The sequence below is a fragment of the Coregonus clupeaformis genome, chromosome 37 (genome assembly GCF_020615455.1).
Source record: "Coregonus clupeaformis isolate EN_2021a chromosome 37, ASM2061545v1, whole genome shotgun sequence".
NCBI lineage: Eukaryota > Metazoa > Chordata > Actinopteri > Salmoniformes > Salmonidae > Coregonus > Coregonus clupeaformis.
This window is the reverse complement of record NC_059228.1, coordinates 29,102,267-29,121,534: the sequence shown is the minus strand read 5'-3', so window position 1 is coordinate 29,121,534 and position 19,268 is coordinate 29,102,267. Positions and strand designations below refer to the sequence as shown.

Below are 19,268 nucleotides of genomic sequence, written 5' to 3'. Positions count from 1 at the left end.
CCCTAAAATGTATCCGCCATCCAACATTGTTTGATTATGTCCCTGTTATAGATATGCTTACTTGACAAGCAGGAAACCAATATTCTCATGCTAACCACTTCTATTGATGTTTCTGAAGCTAAAGGTTTTCAGAAACTTTCTTAGTTCAAGATGAAAGAACCTTACACAATTCAAAGCAGCAGATCAGCCATCCGTTAGGCCCCTCTCCCTGGCAGATCTCATGGTTGTTCTTCCTCTTCACTTCCCTTTGTTTGACATTGCTCATCCTCTCATCTCTCCTGTGTTGTGCCCTGCCTGTCAGTCTTAGTCCACTCTGCCACTCTCTCCCCCGCCGTCTCCCTAAGTGTCCAGAGCTGAGGGATCTCCTGGGCTCTGACGCAGCCCGCCTCAACCAGCCCAGTGGAAACACACTTTCTTTTCTCATCAGGTCTGCCACCATGCGAATCGCTGCTCCTTCCCCATGGACAGAAAGACAGAGTGGGATAATTTTTGGGGGATAAATATACAAAAGTGAATAAAAAAACGTCAAAACATGCTCTTGAAAGCACAGGTTTTGGCTTACTATTATTTCTTCACATTAAAAGCGCAGCAATACGCACAAGGCAGTAGGTTACGTGCAAATGTTCGTTCCATAATGCAATTAGGAAAACACCATTGTCAAAGCGCACCGCACATGTGAGCGGTTTCATGTGACCGATGAAAATATCCGTTTAAAATTTAGAAAGAGGGGAGATCTAATATGCAACAATTAGCAGGGTTACTAACATGACTAGGATTGTGCCTTTGACTACAGGACAATGAAATAAAATAATTGCCTCCACGGATATGGTCTGATTTTGGCTAGGCTTCTTTGAAGCAAGGTAAGACATGCCTCATAATATGTAGTAAAACGTTCATGTTTCAAACAAGTATGTGTTTTCAAAATGCATACTGCGTCCAGCTCATTGCAAAGGGATGTGACACTGATGAAGCCTGACTATGCATTTACTGTTTGAGATGCTGTAGTAGCAGCTCTCGCTGTCTGACAGATTTTCTGGTTTAAGGCTCTGTATGCTGTAGGCCTGCATACGTGATAAATAAGACACATAACGAATATACTGTACACAAGGGCCAATTTAGTTCCACTAAATTATGCAAATTAACCTGTAGATCGATAAGCATGACCATCAATTAATAGGTTAAAAAGCATTATTTTGCAAATGGATCTTTTCTTCTTCTCCCGGACAATAGGCCTTTATCAGCTGTTCTATTGATTTTTTTTATTTATTTTTTATCGGCCAAAAGCCACCTATTACTGGCTAACGGAAACCCTGCCGGCTATAGTAGCTTGTTCCCATCACCAAGCTCTTCTAAAGCAATAGTTACAGCAGGCAAACTACAGCATATATAAGGCACATATTCATTGATGCCATTCTGCTGGAAATAAATTGAACCAGGAACTAGTGAGAAATTATTCAAAGCAATTACCAGGCTGAAATAAGTGGGCCCTAATGCGTGCATGTGGAAATGCTGCTGACGTGGCAAAATTAGTTGGTAATGACTTACATTTCTCATATAGTAGAGGAAAAATAGACCTTTCCCAAACATCAGTGTACAGACAGCCCAGAGAACCTGCTTATGCAACCATTTGATTGTGGTAATGTCTCAAGCCAGAGGGGCATAATTTTCATATGTTCGGAGAAGCAATAAAAGCTTCAAATGGTGCGAGGGTATGGAAAACGTATTCACCCTGGGTCCCAAAAGTCCCATTATTCTCATGGCATTTTTCACCAATATTATTCATTATCATCATCATTAGTATGGTAATATCTACTCCATTCTATAATATATAGTCATATTTAGTGGTACTTCATTTATTTTCGGCGGACACAGATATTAATCCCCAAAATCGGTAAAGCCTTGTGAGCTGGGAATAAACTTCAAATCCGACCATCAACAGTAAGACTGTTGGTTAACTGTAATCAGTGAGGTCATATGTCCCTTTAATTTCCAAGACTATACAGTACTCTACAATAAGCCAGCTATCCTTGAGCTGCGTAAACTTTGTGAACTCCAACACGACCACAATGGTCTTCAAAAAGAAATTCGGACTCCGGTCATATTCCTCAGCCCCTCCATTTTAATGAACCCAAAAGCCCATTGCCTCCTACCCCCTGCATGACTCTCCTTCCAAGTTAGAGCCCTGCTATCCCTGTAGAGAAGCAGGACTTCTCCCTGTAATTAGAGCGGACAGGTCCAGGACTGACGCTTGGTATTTCATAGTGAGGGGAGTTGGCAGGATCCACGCCTCCACACAGGGAAAAGAGGCTTTAAAAAGGGCACCTGTATAGAAAAGGCGACCCCTGTGATGTAAATTTGTGTACAGGGGTGAAAATGGTGTACTCACGCCACGGCATGGCAGAAAAACATGAGCGGGAGAAAAACCTTGTTATGCTGGGAAAAAGTGAAAACCAAAGTAAACAGATTGTTGTTGGTGTGAATAACTCTGAACATGGTGTTTGAAACATGAACGTTTTACTATATATTATGAGGCATGTCTTACCTTGCTTCAAAGTAGCCTAGCCAAAATCAGACCATATCTGTGGAGGCAATTATTTTATTTCATTGTCCTGTAGTCAAAGGCACAATCCTAGTCATGTTAGTAACCCATGCTAATTGTTGCATATTAGATCTCCCCTCTTTCTAAATTTTAAACGGATATTTTCATCTGTCACATGAAACCGCTCACATGTGCGGTGCGCTTTGACAATGGTGTTTTCCTAATTGCATTATGGAACAAACATTTGCACGTAACCTACTGCCTTGTGCGTATTGCTGCGCTTTTAATGTGAAGAAATAATAGTTTATCAACATTTTAAGCTAAACGTTCTGATCTGTTACATCAGACTCGTTGCTTTTTAAAGTATTTTTTATATGTAGCCTAGGCTTACTGGTTGTATGAATTTGGGATTTATCGTCCCACAACTGTCCCAGAGTCTGTTTGGAATAGGCAATTTCTTTCTTGACAAGCTGACCAATAGAATAGGTAAACCCTTCTACTATGGGGGATAGTAGATTGACATAGGCTAGTGATTTTGCTGTTCGTTACTCATCTTGTTGGCGGAGGAAAGGTAAATGTGGACAGTTCTATCATCTTCAAAGTGCGTATCAAAATTTGATAAGGACTGCACATCGTTGTATCCTTGACTGTTCTGTTAATATGAATAACCAAAATCTAAATGTGATTTCTGTCATTCTGAGCACCGTGGGTGGACGCCCTAATCAGGTTACGCATCCAATGCATATGGGTCTGGTACATTTCTAAAATGTCCGGTAAATTAAAATGCTGCCGTTCAAATGTCTGGTGCCACATTTTCCTAATGGAAACCCTGATGGACCTTTTCACTATCCTGTGCCCCTCTGTAACATGGGTGCCAATGGTGGAACATTATTCCCCCTTTGTTTTCTAATTGAATAGATGGCAGGTCATTGTCTGTTTAATGACTTCAGTGATTAGAACATCCCATACAAGGGACATCTGGTTTACATAATGCATTTAGTTTCCATTGAGATGTATTGTGATTACTATTGCATGTATTCCATAGGTTTATGCTACGTGTATACTAGACTTCCTGACCGGTTATTAATAAACCTTGAATTAAATTTGTCCTTAAAGACTCAGAACCCTACATTGGTTTTTGGATTTGTCGTGCCATATGCTATCTATCTACCATGCTGCTCTGTGTTCGTGGTGGGACCTTACGGTAAGTTATCTGTTATTGCTTTATTGACCTCTAAGTGTTGTTTGGTCACCTGCTGTTTTCTCCCATGATAAACTGAAATTGAATGGAAACGTGTAGTGAGCTCATGTCCCCTGGCTTAGTAACATGTCACTGTCCCCAGCAATGACACACAATGACAGGGGCAGCCTATTTACTTCTGTTTACACGACTCAATATAATCGCAGAGACAGACCAAGGATTCCCTGCAAAGCAGTGTGTAGCATAAACATTGCTGATTCCATTTTCGCTGATTCAACATATTTAGAATTAGCAAAATTCCCACTAGGCATTGACGTCCTTCCCCATTCCCCTTTGCCACTATCTTATTTGTTTACTTTAAATGTTTACCTAGGGCTGGGAATTGCCAGAGACCTCACGATACGATATCACGATACTTAGGTACCAATACGAACATATTGCTCGCTCAGTATGCAGCAGAGAGACATAAGAGCACATGAGAATGAGTTTTGATCAGTCATGAAAATGAAAGTGCTGAAAACATGTTAGCTCACTATTTAAAAATAAGATGAAGAACAAGCTATAGGATGAAAAATAACAGCGTTTTGGCGCAGGTACAACCGACTAACGCTACCTAGCAAAAGTATTTGATACTTGGAGTCAAAGTATTGATATGTGTAGTCCAAAATAATATCCCCCCCATCACTGTTTACTACTGTTTTACTACCTCCCCCTCTACCAGAGCCAAATCCCCAGTTGTTTACAAACATGGCTGGCTGGACATGGTCCGCTGTGCCAGGCTGCTGTCACTCACTGCCTCCTCTGGGGACCCGCAGGAAGAGCGGCCAGGCTACCCTGACCTACATAGCCGACCCTCTGCCTGAATGCTTGGCATTTTAGCCTCTCTTCTCTTATTCCCACTGACCTCCCGGTGCATAGCGCTGCTTGACTAACCTCTTTCTAGGGACCTGTGTTTTGAGCAATTGTGACATGCCTGAATTTTAACCTTTATTTGAACCTTTAAAGCTTTTTCATCAGACTGTCACCTTTTGGTCAGATGGTCCTGCACCACCATCCGACAATAGCTTTTTTTTCTCTTTTCTTTTTTTGAGCAATCCTCATTTCTGGATATGGCTTAAAATACAGGATTGAATATTGCTATGTCACATGATTGAGCAAAACACAGGGTCCTACCTGTGACACATTTCACTTAGTGCTGCTATAGGAGGAGCAGGAGAAAAGGGTCAGGGTAAAGTTGGCTTGTTCCTCTTGTATTGAAGCTGCCAACAGCGTCGGTGGTAGAAGAGGAGTCGTCGCCAACAGCACTCTTATCTGGCAGTGTTGTACGAACACTAATTTGTCAAGTACACAAAGGCGGGCGGTGGCAGTGGCAGCATCCCTCCCTCTCTCTATCTCTTCCCTCCCACCTTCCCAGAAGTGCAGGCCTCTTGTGTTTGCTCACTCATTCTCATTTCCTTTGTTTCTTATCTCATTTCAAACCCGGAGCCACAGGGGGAATGTGGCTGCTTTAGCTGAAACATGTCACTGCATTGGGATTGGATAGACAAACAGATGATGCAGCCCGCTGCTGAATCCTGAGCCGACCCCTTCCCTGCCACTAGATAGTGACACTCCTTGTGACGTGTTCAATAATGCCAAATCGAGGGCCACTTGGAGATTAATAATATAACATTTATTCTACATTTGTATGTGTAATTAATGCTTAAAACATGAAACAAGAAAACGAGCACAGTATTCATAGTGCCATATTCACTATGCAATCTTATTATAAATATATAATCTATTTTTGAATTATTTCCATGTACTTTTTATGTTGAGTTTGTTGACATCTTTGGAGGAAGTATTGTACAATCCAACACACAATAGCACTCAACCATGAACTTCAGCCTCATCCTATTCTCTTTAATATCCTAAAAAGCGCCATTCCAAGAATAGCTTGGAACCTAATGGCCCATTAAATAGAAAATATTGAGCTATGCTGGATCCCTTCGTTTTCCATGTCATTTAACTTCTTCAGCACGTCTAAATTGGATAAAGTGACAGTACCGCTAAACTTTGCCACATATGGAAGGGGGAGATGTTGAATTATAACTTTCAAAAGGTAGACATAAGTAAACTCTGGGGTCTCGTTTCCCGTAAATGTTAATCGCCCACAACGTCTCCCTACCAAAATGACAGCCATAAAAATACAAATGGCTGGTGTGGTGTTACAATGACAATAACAGTGTAGGCCTAGATAACATGGCTGGGGTACTCAGAGAGTGCTGTGTTCTTAATGCTTGTACTACTGCTTTGTGGACCAGCAAAGGCTTTCAACTTTCAATTTTAGTCGCACATGCATTATGTATGCAGCTAACCCTCGACTGAGTTTCTCAACTCTGTCTGGAGTGTCATATTTCAACCTGCTCCCCTTTTGTGTGGTGTCTGAGTAAAGTTCGTAATAGAGTATATTAGATGCCTTCCCCTTGCCTTGTGGCTTTTTGGATGACGTCTCTGAATTGTTTATGGGTTGTTCCAGCCAAGAGACATTTCAGGTCATCATGTCTTGGCTCCACTGCCACATTCTACTGTTTTGATATCATTCTCCTTAATTGCATTTGGTTTGCTCACCTCCTTCTTGCCTGTTTCTTTCTTCCTCTCACTCGTCAGTTTTTAAGTCTCATCCTGTCATGATAGTTAGCCCTATTTCCTGCAAGGGCTCGACATCGGCGTGAGAGGCTGTTGATGATATGCAGATTATTTTAATGACAGATGCCCAAATAGACTGGAATCTTGTGATGAACATGAATCTGGATTAGTAGCACCAGTTAGGCGCCAGTGTTTGAAGGCCCAATCTGTCTGTGGTGTTGGCCCTGCCATGCCCACGGCCAGAAGACTGCCAGACAATGCCACGCTCTCCAAGCTCCAATGAGGTGGCGTGAATAAATCGAAGGCATTCCCCATCTTCTCATGTGTGTCAGAAGCAGTTGTGAGCACTGTTGAAAAGCTGACTAAACTTTAACCAACCCACAGGGCAAAAATAGAAATCTCTGTGTGTTTAGTATGTTGTTTTCTGTTTGTCACTGACCTTCTCAACTCTAGAAAGTACCTTGGATTATCCACCCCAGCCCTTTGTTAAACTGTTGCATAGCCATGGTCTTCCAAGGTCCTTTTTCAAAGCAGACCATAATATATTGTTCACCCCAAAACCACTAAAAGCATTTTAAGCTGATTTGAAGATGTAGGCTTAGGCTGTAGGCCTTGTTTTTAAAATACAGTGTGCAAGAGCATCTCTGTTTGGTCTCTGGGTGGTTGAGATTATGTTGGTTTAGAGAATGCATCAGTGCTCCAGTCCATCTCCCCCTGCTCCTCTATCAACTTATCTCTCCTTGTCTCCACCTCCACCCTTCCTGCTGAGAGCGATTTGGATGGTAACGGTATTCCGTGCAGCTGCAGAATTGATGGTGTTTTGGTGACGTAGTCACTGGCACCAGCGGGAGATTGATGCCCAGTGTGTCCCCCCTCTGTGTCCATGTCGGCTCACATGAGATGCTCACACATCATCTGCCTCCCACATCCACCTACAACACACACACACACACACTGCAAATCCCACTGTTTGTGTGAATCCTGCCACATTCCAGCCTCCCTTAGAAAGCGGGGCAGTGACTTGTGGAGCTCTATTTTGGTTATGGGTATATACATTTAAATTCAATCCCTTTTTGACAGCACCCCTTTTGATTTGAACGAAACCTAACATGCATATTTACCCATTGTAGAAGTGCTCAGAAAGTGACTTTATGGACCTGAATGCCAAGCCATTAAAGAGAGAGCTGCTCAAAGTTTTCTGATTAGCATACCCCACCATACCATGAGACATACATTTACATTTTAGTCATTTAGCAGATGCTTTTATCCAGAGCGACTTACAGTTAGTGAGTGCATACATTTTTCATACTGGACCCCCATGAGAATCGAACCCACAACCCTGGCGTTGCAAGCGCCATGCTCTACCAACTGAGCTGTCTTCATCACTGGAAAAGATAAACAGTTGATATTTATGTCAGTTCAAAGCTTACAAACAGGGTTGTCAAACTATTTAATAATTTCTGGTTTACAAATAAATAAAAATTATTTTTAAATGGTATTTTTTTTAAACATCTTTATTAAGAGCTATCATTTTATTGTGAGAAACTGCGGTTTTATCACACATGTTCTATTTGTTCCTCTTATGTGAGTGATCCTTTTAGAAGTTTATCCAAAAACACGTCAACTCAACTTCTTTATTTTTTTCATATTCACACATTGTAGCTTAGACCCTATTTTACATAATTTAAGGTTTTTGTGTTGTGCCCGCCATCGGTTGAGACACAACATGCTCTTGAATACAGGGTGGGTGTCATGTTTTTGCTGATACATGTACTTAAATGGGAGGGAATAAATTGACATTTCTACTTTAAAATGGTACCACAAAGATGGAAGTCCACACATCAGATAATGTTGACTTGAATGGTTATATCTGTTTTTAAATTATACTGTCAATCCTCCGTAGGAAACCTATTGATATCATAGAAATAGATAACAGATATACAGCCAGTTTGTCAAAATTCCTGACATTTAATCCTAGTAAACATTCCCTGTCTTAGGTCAGTTAGGATCACCACTTTTATTTTAAGAATGTGAAATGTCATAATTATAGTAGAGAGAATTATTTATTTCAGCTTTTATTTCTTTCATCACATTCCCAGAGGGTCAAAAGTTAACATACACATACATTTGGTAGCATTGCCTTTAAATTGTTTAACTTGTGTAGTCTTCCACAAGCTTCCCACAATAAGTTGGGTGAATTTTGGCCCATTCCTCCTGACAGAGCTGGTGTAACTGAGTCAGGTTTGTAGGCCTCCTTGCTCGCACACGCTTTTTTCAGTTCTGCCCACAAATTTCTATAGGATTGAGGTCAGGGCTTTGTGATGGCCACTCCAATACCTTGACTTTGTTGTCCTTAAGCCATTTTGCCACAACTTTGGAAGTATGCTTGGGGTCATTGTCCATTTGGAAGACCCATTTGCAACCAAGCTTTAACTTCCTGACTGATGTCTTGAGATGTTGCTTCAATATATCCACATAATTTTCCATCCTCATGATGCCATCTATTTTGTGAAGTGCACCAGTCCCTCCTGCAGCAAAGCACCCCCACAGCATGATGCTGCCACCCCCCTGCTTCACGGTTGGAGTGGTGTTCTTCGGCTTGCAAGCTACCCCCTTTTTCCTCCAAACATAACGATGGTCATTATGGCCAAACTGTTCTATTTTTGTTTCATCAGACCAGAGGACATTTCTCCAAAAAGTACCATCTTTGTCCCCATGTGCAGTTGTAAACCGTAGTCTGGCTTTTTTTTGGAGCAGTGGCTTCTTCCTTGCTGAGCGGCCTTTCAGGTTATGCTTATATAGGACTCGATACTTTTGTACCGGTTTCCTCCAGCATCTTCACAAGGTCCTTTGCTGTTGTTCTGGGATTGATTTGCACTTTTCGCACCAAAGTACGTTCATCTCTAGGAGACTGAACGCGTCTCCTTCCTGAGCGGTATGACGGCTGCGTGGTCCCATGGTGTTTATAGTTGTGTACTATTGTTTGTACAGATGAACGTGGTACCTTCAGGCATTTGGAAATTGCTCCCAAGGATGAACCAGACTTGTGGAGGTCTACCATTTTTTTTCTGAGGTCTTGGCTGATTTCTTTAGATTTTCCCATGATGTCAAGCAAAGAGGCACTGAGTTTGAAGGTAGGCCTTGAAATACATCCACAGGTACACCTCCAATTGACTCAAATGATGTCAATTAGCCTATCAGAAGCTTCTAAAGCCATGACATCATTTTCCGGAATTTTCCAAGCTGTTTAAAGGCACAGTCAACTTAGTGTATGTAAACTTCTGACCCACTGGAATTGTGATACAGTGAATTATAAGTGAAATAATCTGTCTGTAAACAATTGTTGGAAAAATTACTTGTGTCATGCACAAAGTAGATGTCTTAACCGACTTGCCAAAACTATCGTTTGTTAACAAGACATTTGTGGAGTGGTTGAAAAACAAGTTTTAATGACTCCAACCTAAGTGTATGTAAACTTCCGACTTCAACTGTACATGACCATTTAAGTTGACATTCAACAGTGGGTGGACTGGCGGTCATCTTTGTGGTAGTAATTAGAAGTAAAAATGTCAATTTAAATTTCAATGGCGTTCCGGCTTTATTGCAGTGATCTGAAGGGATAGGTCCATTCTATGAATTATATTTCTATGATTGAAATGACACCCACCCTGTATTCAAGAGCATGTCTCAACCGATGCCAGACACAACACAAAAACCTCAGATGTGAAATAGGGTCTAAGCTACAACATATATATTAATATAGAGTTTACACATTTTTAGAGCATTGACGTTAAAGTTTTAAAAATGACATTTTTATAGAAAAACTTTTTTTAAAGAAAGAAATAATACAATCGTTTGACAACACGGTTTGTACATTTTTAAATGATATCTAACTTTATATTTTCCAGTGATGGATGTCTCATGGTACGGTAGGGTATGCAAAATTAGTCAACTTTGAGCATCTTTATCTCCTGGATAGTTTGGCATTCAGGTCCAAAAACAACTTCTTCCATGGGCAAACATGTATGGAAAGTTTGCTGTAAAAAAGTGATCGAATTCAAATGGATTTACCCATACCTATGTATTAGGTGACGGTGGACAGGGATGCATAAAGCCTAGTCGAAGTGCCTTTATTTCAAGGAGCCAATGCAGGGGCTGAGTCATCAACGGAACTGCTCAGGTGGGGCTTTAATTTTTAATCACCCAACGCATCCGCTCCCTATACTACGCACCCAGCTATTTGGTCCCCCAGAAGGACCTTAAATCAGACCTACTCAAGGCTATCTGCTCCAACAGTCTCCAAAAGCAAGCCGTGGTCAAGATGGATGTCCAGTTTACTGTAGTTCAGTTTCTGTGGGTCTCTCAAAGTATTGCAATTAACCTTACTCCCTCGTTATTTATCCAGTTAGTGCATTCATCTATTGGCACTGGCATGATCATAGAATGTGAATTAAATTACTGCCAGGGCTGTTTATGTTTATATTCAGTCGGGAGGTGCCCCTCCTATTGGGACTTTTTGTGTCATCCTTTATTTTCATCTGACAGACAGAATGATGTTTTGCCTTAAGAGAATGAAGGTCACATCAGACCCATGTTTGTTTCCGCATCATTACTGCTGTCGTTCGATTTCCTAACCTTGTTTATCAACCATTGGGAAAAAAGCCTGAGTCTTATTGGATTCTCAGTCCGTCTTTCCTCTTGCAGAGAAGTCTATTTTGTTGGTTGTAACTCACTTAGTACAAATGAAATGATGGCGAACAGGGGACGGACTTGACCATGAGAGTACTAGGGGAATGGTGGGGGGGGAAGGGTGACATTGAGGAGGAGTTGTTTAGAGGCAGCACACACACACACCCACACACTACTGGGCCTCATCAGACGGATAGTGGCATCTCCCACATCAATCATATCAGTTAGCTGGGCCTAGCAGTAATTGCGCAAATGTATTCAGTAGGGTGGGGATTTGGATTCTGTGCTTCGCCGTCCACAGACAGTGGAAAGGATTGAGGCGCAGATTAAAGTGGAGAGAGGTCAACGTTGTTCAAATTCTGGGACAGGGACGTTGCGGCCGGGAATTCCAATATAAATGTAAAGCAGCCTGGGAGCCAAAGTTAGGGCCGTCCTGCTCCATTTGAGGCTGGCACAAGCACACGGGTGCGCTCAGGTAGACAGTGCCACACACACACAAATGGTAATTCCTGTATGGTCACCGCCAATCTCTTTCCACACAGACTGGATATGCCTTTGACAATGATGGACATGATTTTGGTTCAGCAGGAGTATGATTGTCCAGTCTGCCTAAAACCTACAGTGGGGAGAACAAGTATTGATACACTGCCGATTTTGCAGGTTTTCCTACTTACAAAGCATGTAGAGGTCTGTAATTTTTATCATAGGTACACTTCAACTGTGAGAGACGGAATCTAAAACAAAAATCCAGAAAATCACATTGTATGATTTTTAAGTAATTAATTTGCATTTTATTGCATGACATAAGTATTTGATCACCTACCAACCAGTAAGAATTCCGGCTCTCACAGACCTGTTAGTTTTTCTTTAAGAAGCCCTCCTGTTCTCCACTCATAACCTGTATTAACTGCACCTGTTTCAACTCGTTACCTGTATAAAAGACACCTGTCCACACACTCAATCAAACAGACTCCAACCTCTCCACAATGGCCAAGACCAGAGAGCTGTGTAAGGACATCAGGGATAAAATTGTAGACCTGCACAAGGCTGGGATGGGCTACAGGACAATAGGCAAGCAGCTTGGTGAGAAGGCAACAACTGTTGGCGCAATTATTAGAAAATGGAAGAAGTTCAAGATGACGGTCAAACACCCTCGGTCTGGGGCTCCATGCAAGATCTCACCTCGTGGGGCATCAATGATCATGAGGAAGTTGAGGGATCAGCCCAGAACTACACGACAGGACCTGGTCAATGACCTGAAGAGAGCTGGGACCACAGTCTCAAAGAAAATCATTAGTAACACACTACGCCGTCATGGATTAAAATCCTATAACGCACGCAAGGTCCCCCTGCTCAAACCAGCGCATGTCCAGGCCCGTCTGAAGTTTTGCCAATGACCATCTGGATGATCCAGAGGAGGAATGGGAGAAGGTCATGCGGTCTGATGAGACAAAAATAGAGCTTTTTGGTCTAAACTCCACTCGCCGTGTTTGGAGGAAGAAGAAGGATGAGTACAACCCCAAGAACACCATCCCAACCGTGAAGCATGGAGGTGGAAACATCATTCTTTGGGGATGCTTTTCTGCAAAGGGGACAGGACGACTGCACCGTATTGAGGGGAGGATGGATGGGGCCATGTATTGCGAGATCTTGGCCAACAACCTCCTTCCCTCAGTAAGAGCATTGAAGATGTGTCGTGGCTGGGTCTTCCAGCATGACAACGACCCGAAACACACAGCCAGGGCAACTAAGGAGTGGCTCCGTAAGAAGCATCTCAAGGTCCTGGAGTGGCCTAGCCAGTTTCCAGACCTGAACCCAATAGAAAATCTTTGGAGGGAGCTGAAAGTCCGTATTGCCCAGCGACAGCCCTGAAACCTGAAGGATCTGGAGAAGGTCTATTTGGAGGAGTGGGCCAAAATCCCTGCTGCAGTGTGTGAAACCTGGTCAAGACCTACAGGAAACGCATGATCTCTGTAATTGCAAACAAAGGTTTCTGTACCAAATATTAAGTTCTGCTTTTCTGATGTATCAAATACTTATGTCATGCAATAAAATGCAAATTATTTACTTAAAAATCATACAATGTGATTTTCTGGATTTTTGTTTTAGATTCCGTCTCTCACAGTTGAAGTGTACCTATGATAAACATTACAGACCTCTACATGCTTTGTAAGTAGGAAAACCTGCAAAATCTGCAGTGTATCAAATACTTGTTCTCCCCACTGTATCTAAGGGATGTACAGTGAGGGGAAAAAAGTATTTGATCCCCTGCTGATTTTGTACGTTTGCCCACTGACAAAGACATGATCAGTCTATAATTTTAATGGTAGGTTTATTTGAACAGTGAGAGACAGAATAACAACAAAAAAATCCTGAAAAACACATGTCAAAAATGTTATAAATTGATTTGCATTTTAATGAGGGAAATAAGTATTTGACCCCTCTGCAAAACATGACTTAGTACTTGGTGGCAAAACCCTTGTTGGCAATCACAGAGGTCAGACGTTTCTTGTAGTTGGCCACCAGGTTTGCACACATCTCATTAGGGATTTGTCCCACTCCTCTTTGCAGATCTTCTCCAAGTCATTAAGATTTCGAGGCTGACGTTTGGCAACTCAAACCTTCAGCTCCCTCCACAGACTTTCTATGGGATTAAGGTCTGGAGACTGGCTAGGCCACTCCAGGACCTTAATGTGCTTCTTCTTGAGCCACTCCTTTGTTGCCTTGGCCGTGTGTTTTGGGTCATTGTCATGCTGGAATACCCATCCACGACCCATTTTCAATGCCCTGGCTGAGGGAAGGGGGTTCTCACCCAAGATTTGACGGTACAAGGCCCCGTCCATCGTCCCTTTGATGCGGTGAAGTTGTCCTGTCCCCTTAGCAGAAAAACACCCCCAAAGCATAATGTTTCCACTTCCATGTTTGACAGTGGGGATGGTGTTCTTTGGGTCATAGGCAGCATTCCTCCTCCTCCAAACACGGCAAGTTGAGTTGATGCCAAAGAGCTCGATTTTGGTCTCATCTGACCACAACACTTTCACCCAGTTCTCCTCTGAATCATTCAGATGTTCATTGGCAAACTTCAGACGGGCCTGTATATGTGCTTTCTTGAGCAGGGGGACCTTGCGGGCGCTGCAGGATTTCAGTCCTTCACGGCATAGTGTGTTACCAATTGTTTTCTTGGTGACTATGGTCCCAGCTGCCTTGAGATCATTGACAAGATCCTCCCGTGTAGTTCTGGGCTGATTCCTCACCGTTCTCATGATCATTGCAACTCCACGAGGTGAGATCTTGCATGGAGCCCCAGGCCGAGGGAGATTGACAGTTCTTTTGTGTTTCTTCCATTTGCAAATAATCGCACCAACTGTTGTCACCTTCTCACCAAGCTGCTTGGCGATGGTCTTGTAGCCCATTCCAGCCTTGTGTAGGTCTACAATCTTGTCCCTGACATCCTTGGAGAGCTCTTTGGTCTTGGCCATGGTGGAGAGTTTGGAATCTGATTGATTGATTGCTTCTGTGGACAGGTGTCTTTTATACAGGTAACAAGCTGAGATTAGGAGCACTCCCTTTAAGAGTGTGCTCCTAATCTCAGCTCGTTACCTGTATAAAAGACACCTGGGAGCCAGAAATCTTTCTGATTGAGAGGGGGTCAAATACTTATTTCCCTCATTAAAATGCAAATCAATTTCTAACATTTTTTACATGCGTTTTTCTGGATTTTTTTGTTGTTATTCTGTCTCTCACTGTTCAAATAAACCTACCATTAAAATTATAGAATTATCATTTCTTTGTCAGTGGGCAAACGTACAAAATCAGCAGGGGATCAAATACTTTTTTCCCTCACTGTAGTAGGCTACAAGAAGGGTGTAAGAATACTAGTGCTTTGTTTTTCAGCCAGCCTGGTAAACATTGAGGCTACAGAGAAGATCATCAGGCAAAGGAGCAAGTACAAGATGGCTGCCTAGGTGCTTTCTGCTAGTGCTGTTTTATTCCATCAAACTGCCTTTGCTGTTCCAAGTCAGACCCATTTTAATACAGCCTTGAAAGCCTCCCCTTTCACCAAGGGATTATGTCTGGGTGTTCTTTTGTTTTATTCCCCAACTGGTAACCCAATCAACCACACCCAAAAACCCAGCGCATCCTTTTTAACCTGGTTTCTCACAGGTCCAGGCTGGGGCTGTTGTGGAGGCTTTTCTCAAAGCACAACTTAGTGGAACCAGGCTAGATTTTAATGGGGTTTGTGGGTCGACCGAGTGCACCTTCCCTCTGTCTCGCCCCAGCCCAGTTCCTCACAAGGGAATGTAGGAGCTCAGCAGGTTTGCCACCACGCCCCAATGTTATTTCAACTTCCATTATGAGTGTGAAGTGGAAACTGTCAGTCCTCGTCATGGGGATAAGGGGGACCTGTGCTGTATGAAATCCTCCCATCACAATGAGTGATAGATTGGAAAATCAATCATGCTGCCTGACTTGTCCTACATTCTACAAAGTGACACCCCGAGATTCATTATTTTATTATTTCTTATTTGATTCAATCATGTATCTGGGGAAAGTGAGGGGTTGCTAGGCCCCAGGCTTTCCTTTAGATTTGCTTCCATTGTTGCCTGCCCTCCTGACTAGCTGGCTCGGCTTCATTTCAGGGCCTGGAACACAAGGCTGTTTGAGTTGCGTTCAGGGACGCGAGGTGGTATTGGGGGAAGTCGGGCACACGTTTGTGAGGAGTCTAAATTTTGTCCTGGACTTGGTTTTGGCCGCCTCAGGGCTGTTCCTTGTGTGTGTGCTTGTCATTTTGTCCATTCCTGGAAATCTAATAATCTTTAATATCCCCTTTCACGAGCTTGATGCTCACTACGATCCATTTCTAGTCCTGCTGCTCCTCTCTAATCTCAGAGCAATCTGGAGTTTTCTATCTTGTAAACACACACACACACAGGTTCACTCAAGGCCATGAGACTGATACTTTCATTATGTTGTTCTCTCGTACTCCTATATTGAATGAATTTTTCATCTTGGAAAGCACATTTTGATTTGTAAACCTCGAGTTCATCTTCAAATGCGTCAGTCCAATCTGTTTTCTTTTTACAGCGGTGCATAGTTTGATAGCAGGAGAGGTGTCTGAATGATGTGTCTGTGTGTTTTTATTCCGTTTTTGATTGATTCCAAAACACTTATCAGTTGTCTCCGTTTGCTCTTTCTTATGCATTCCTAAACCTGAGTTACCTTCCTTCCTAACCCCCTTGTTCCTGTGTTCTCTTCTCCCTCAGTGCTGGACATGGCACGCCATGTGCCCCTGTACCGGGCGCTGCTGGAGCTGCTGAGGGCCATCTCCACCTCCACGGCCCTGGTGCCCCTGCTGCTGCCCCTGTCAGGAGACCCCAGCCAGGAGGAAGAGGAGGAGGAGCACTCCGAGGGTCAGACTTCTGTGGGCATGCTGCTGGCCAAGATGAAAACCTGCGTGGACACCTACACTAACCGCCTCAGGTGGGGACTTAGACGGACAGAGTAAGAATATACAGAACAAGCAAATAATTAAGTGTCATTGCCCATTTAATCGATGTGAATTGATGGTTTCAGCTGAGCATGAGTTTCAACTGAACAATGGGAGAGGGTTAGAGTACCGCTGCCATTATTGAGGGTTAAATTCCCCAATTATTTATATATACCTTTGAAATTAGGTCTAGTTGTGGCCGCAACGGAACTAGATTGTGAACAACTCTTGGCGGAATGGCTTGACTGCCACGAGGGGAAATAAGCACCTATTGTTCGCGAACTGCAGCAATGCCCCCCCCAAACGATTCGTCATCGAGTTTGAGTGTTGTTGAGCGGAGTTTGGCTGTGTGGCTTATTTTGGTTCTACAAAGCGCTGTCCACCGATAACGTTCAATAATCAATGAATTGCATTCATTCTTACACCATGCGATCAATTACTACTGCCTTTTTCTTCTCTGTGCTGCCTGCGTGCACATGATAGACAGTTGGTGGTCGGAACACGTCTCCAGAGCCTGTGAGTCGGAGGAGAGTATTAACCCTGCTGTAGAATTCATTGAGGCCAGCAGGTCGACCGAACGCCCCAATAAAACGACTCAAGACTCAAGTCGGTAAAAAAAGTAGTTCAAAAAGAACCAATCGTTTACGAACTGCACATCACTACAACCAGCCCAGTGCTGACTGTGGGCTTTACGCAACGACCGTAGCAGGACACCTCAAGAGAAGCAAAGGCACTCTTTACCTCTCCCTACCTGCTCATAGCGCTATGCTAGCTATATTCATCCGCCCAGCGCACGGGGATCATCAATATTCCATGGGAACCCATCCAAGGAGTCAATATTTAAAGGATGTGACATGTGCCTGGTTAAACGTGGATACATGTATCAAACAGTTCCAGCTCATGTATGATTCCCACAGACATGCATGATTTCCCCCCGCCCTACTCCCTGGTGAATGTAAGGTCCCAGCCAGGTTAGTTATTTTTTAGAAGGCACAGCCCATCTTAGACGCTCCACCAACAAACATGCTGGGACCCATGGCAGTGCTTTCCAAATGTACAGCGGAATAGCCCATCTGCCCTGGGAGACTCTGATAGACCTACCTGGTGGTCTGTACCCCTTCTGCTTATCAGCAACAAAATTAGGATTACAGTCTGAGGACTGTCCAGCATGAAGTTACGGTTTCTCTACCATTTGAGGGGGAAAAAGAAAACTGCCCAGCTATCGGCTCAGTCAGGCCTCAGCGATAACTGGTTCATAAGCATCATATCCACAGTCATCACATCAGGTTGGGCTCTTACGGCTGGTGTCCAGACACACAGAGAGAGTCTAATGAAAGCAGGGCCTCAGGGCAGTCGGGACGGCTGGGCAGCCACAGCAGAATGTTATCTGCGTCCTCTTATTCAACTGTCTCTCCCAATCTGTGCCCAGCCTGTCCAAGGCCTGTGTGGCCGCCTGGCCGATTAGGACGGGTAGTAGCAGGGGTGAAGTGGGGGGTTGGTGACAGAAGACCTTCGCTGACTGTCCTCGGTGAGGCTGAGGATTCTGGGGGCGAGCGAGCAGAGGGAACTTGGCCGCCGTTCAACTTCACAAAAGGTCATGTGGAAAGTGGCTTTTTCAGTGACCCCCTCAGCAGGGCCAAGGAATCCATTCTCCTCTCAGCTCCCACAGCGTTTTAAGTACAAGGTTAAAGGACTGTCTATGTCCCTCGTGTATTTCAGCCTCCTCTGGGTTTTCCACTTATCACAGTTTTGAAGCAGGGACCTATTTTACCTGGGACTAAAGCAGGGAGGTTTTTTCAATGTCCAGTTTAGTTCCTATACAAACCTCCATAGAAATTGGTCTCTCTGCTTATCTAGTTGTGAGGACCAGGTTATTTATGCTGCAAGGCTTCACAAAGCTGGTTAAATTATTCATAGCACCTGGACAGAGGAACAGTAGCCTTGCCCCTTCGTTCTGTCTGTCTGAACATTGGGTCAGATGTTATTTTCTTCTTGGTTTTGAGGCTTCACCCTCGTACGCACACCCCTTTAACAGAGCATGAAAAATGCAGTTTCACTCTGTGTGCGTGTAGGGGGCAGGGAATGGCAGAGCTCGGGAGCACTGGGAATTGCTAGTGACATGTGGAGGCCAGGACGGTGCTGGGAATGGGAATATCAATTTTGCTCCAAGATTGTGGCTCACTGGGCAATATGCTCCTTTTCAGATGGACTCCGGGCTCATCTAGAGAAACTCTCCAACCAGAAAATGCCCGATATGTGTAATTGTTGCACAGTAGAGCGAGCGCTCCTTAGGAGCCACGAATATTTCTATTCCCATCAGTAATATAATCGCCCCAGATTTCCTTCCCTGATAGAATGGAAGTAAATTAGCAATATATGTCACTGCAGGATTTTTGAGAGGAATATGATTACTGAACTCTCTCTCTTTTTGTTCTCTTCTCCAGGTCAAAGAAAGACAAGGCGAAAGGTGTGGTGAAGCCTGATAGCTCAGACCCAGAACCTGAGGGCCTGACCCTGCTGGTGCCTGACATCCAGAGGACGGCCGAGATTGTCTATGCTGCCACCACCAGCCTACGGCAGGCCAACCAGGGTAAGCCACACACACCTCACTCTCTGTCTCTCTGGCCAAGGGCCAAACCTGCTGAGCGGGGGGACTATTAGTCTGGTCCCTCCTTGGCTTTTTACACACATTTATTGTAATACGTGACACAGTAAAATGTTAA

The 19,268-nt window shown here is 43.6% G+C and overlaps 1 protein-coding gene across 1 annotated transcript in view; it reads left to right on the top strand.

Moving 5' to 3' along the window:
- Positions 1 to 19,268, top strand: part of birc6 (baculoviral IAP repeat containing 6) — a 155,109-nt gene that overhangs the window by 98,831 nt on the left and 37,010 nt on the right. Inside the window, 2 exon segments of the mRNA XM_041866138.2 lie at positions 16,322 to 16,538; positions 18,990 to 19,135. Of these exon segments, the coding sequence (XP_041722072.2) occupies positions 16,322 to 16,538; positions 18,990 to 19,135 (363 nt within the window).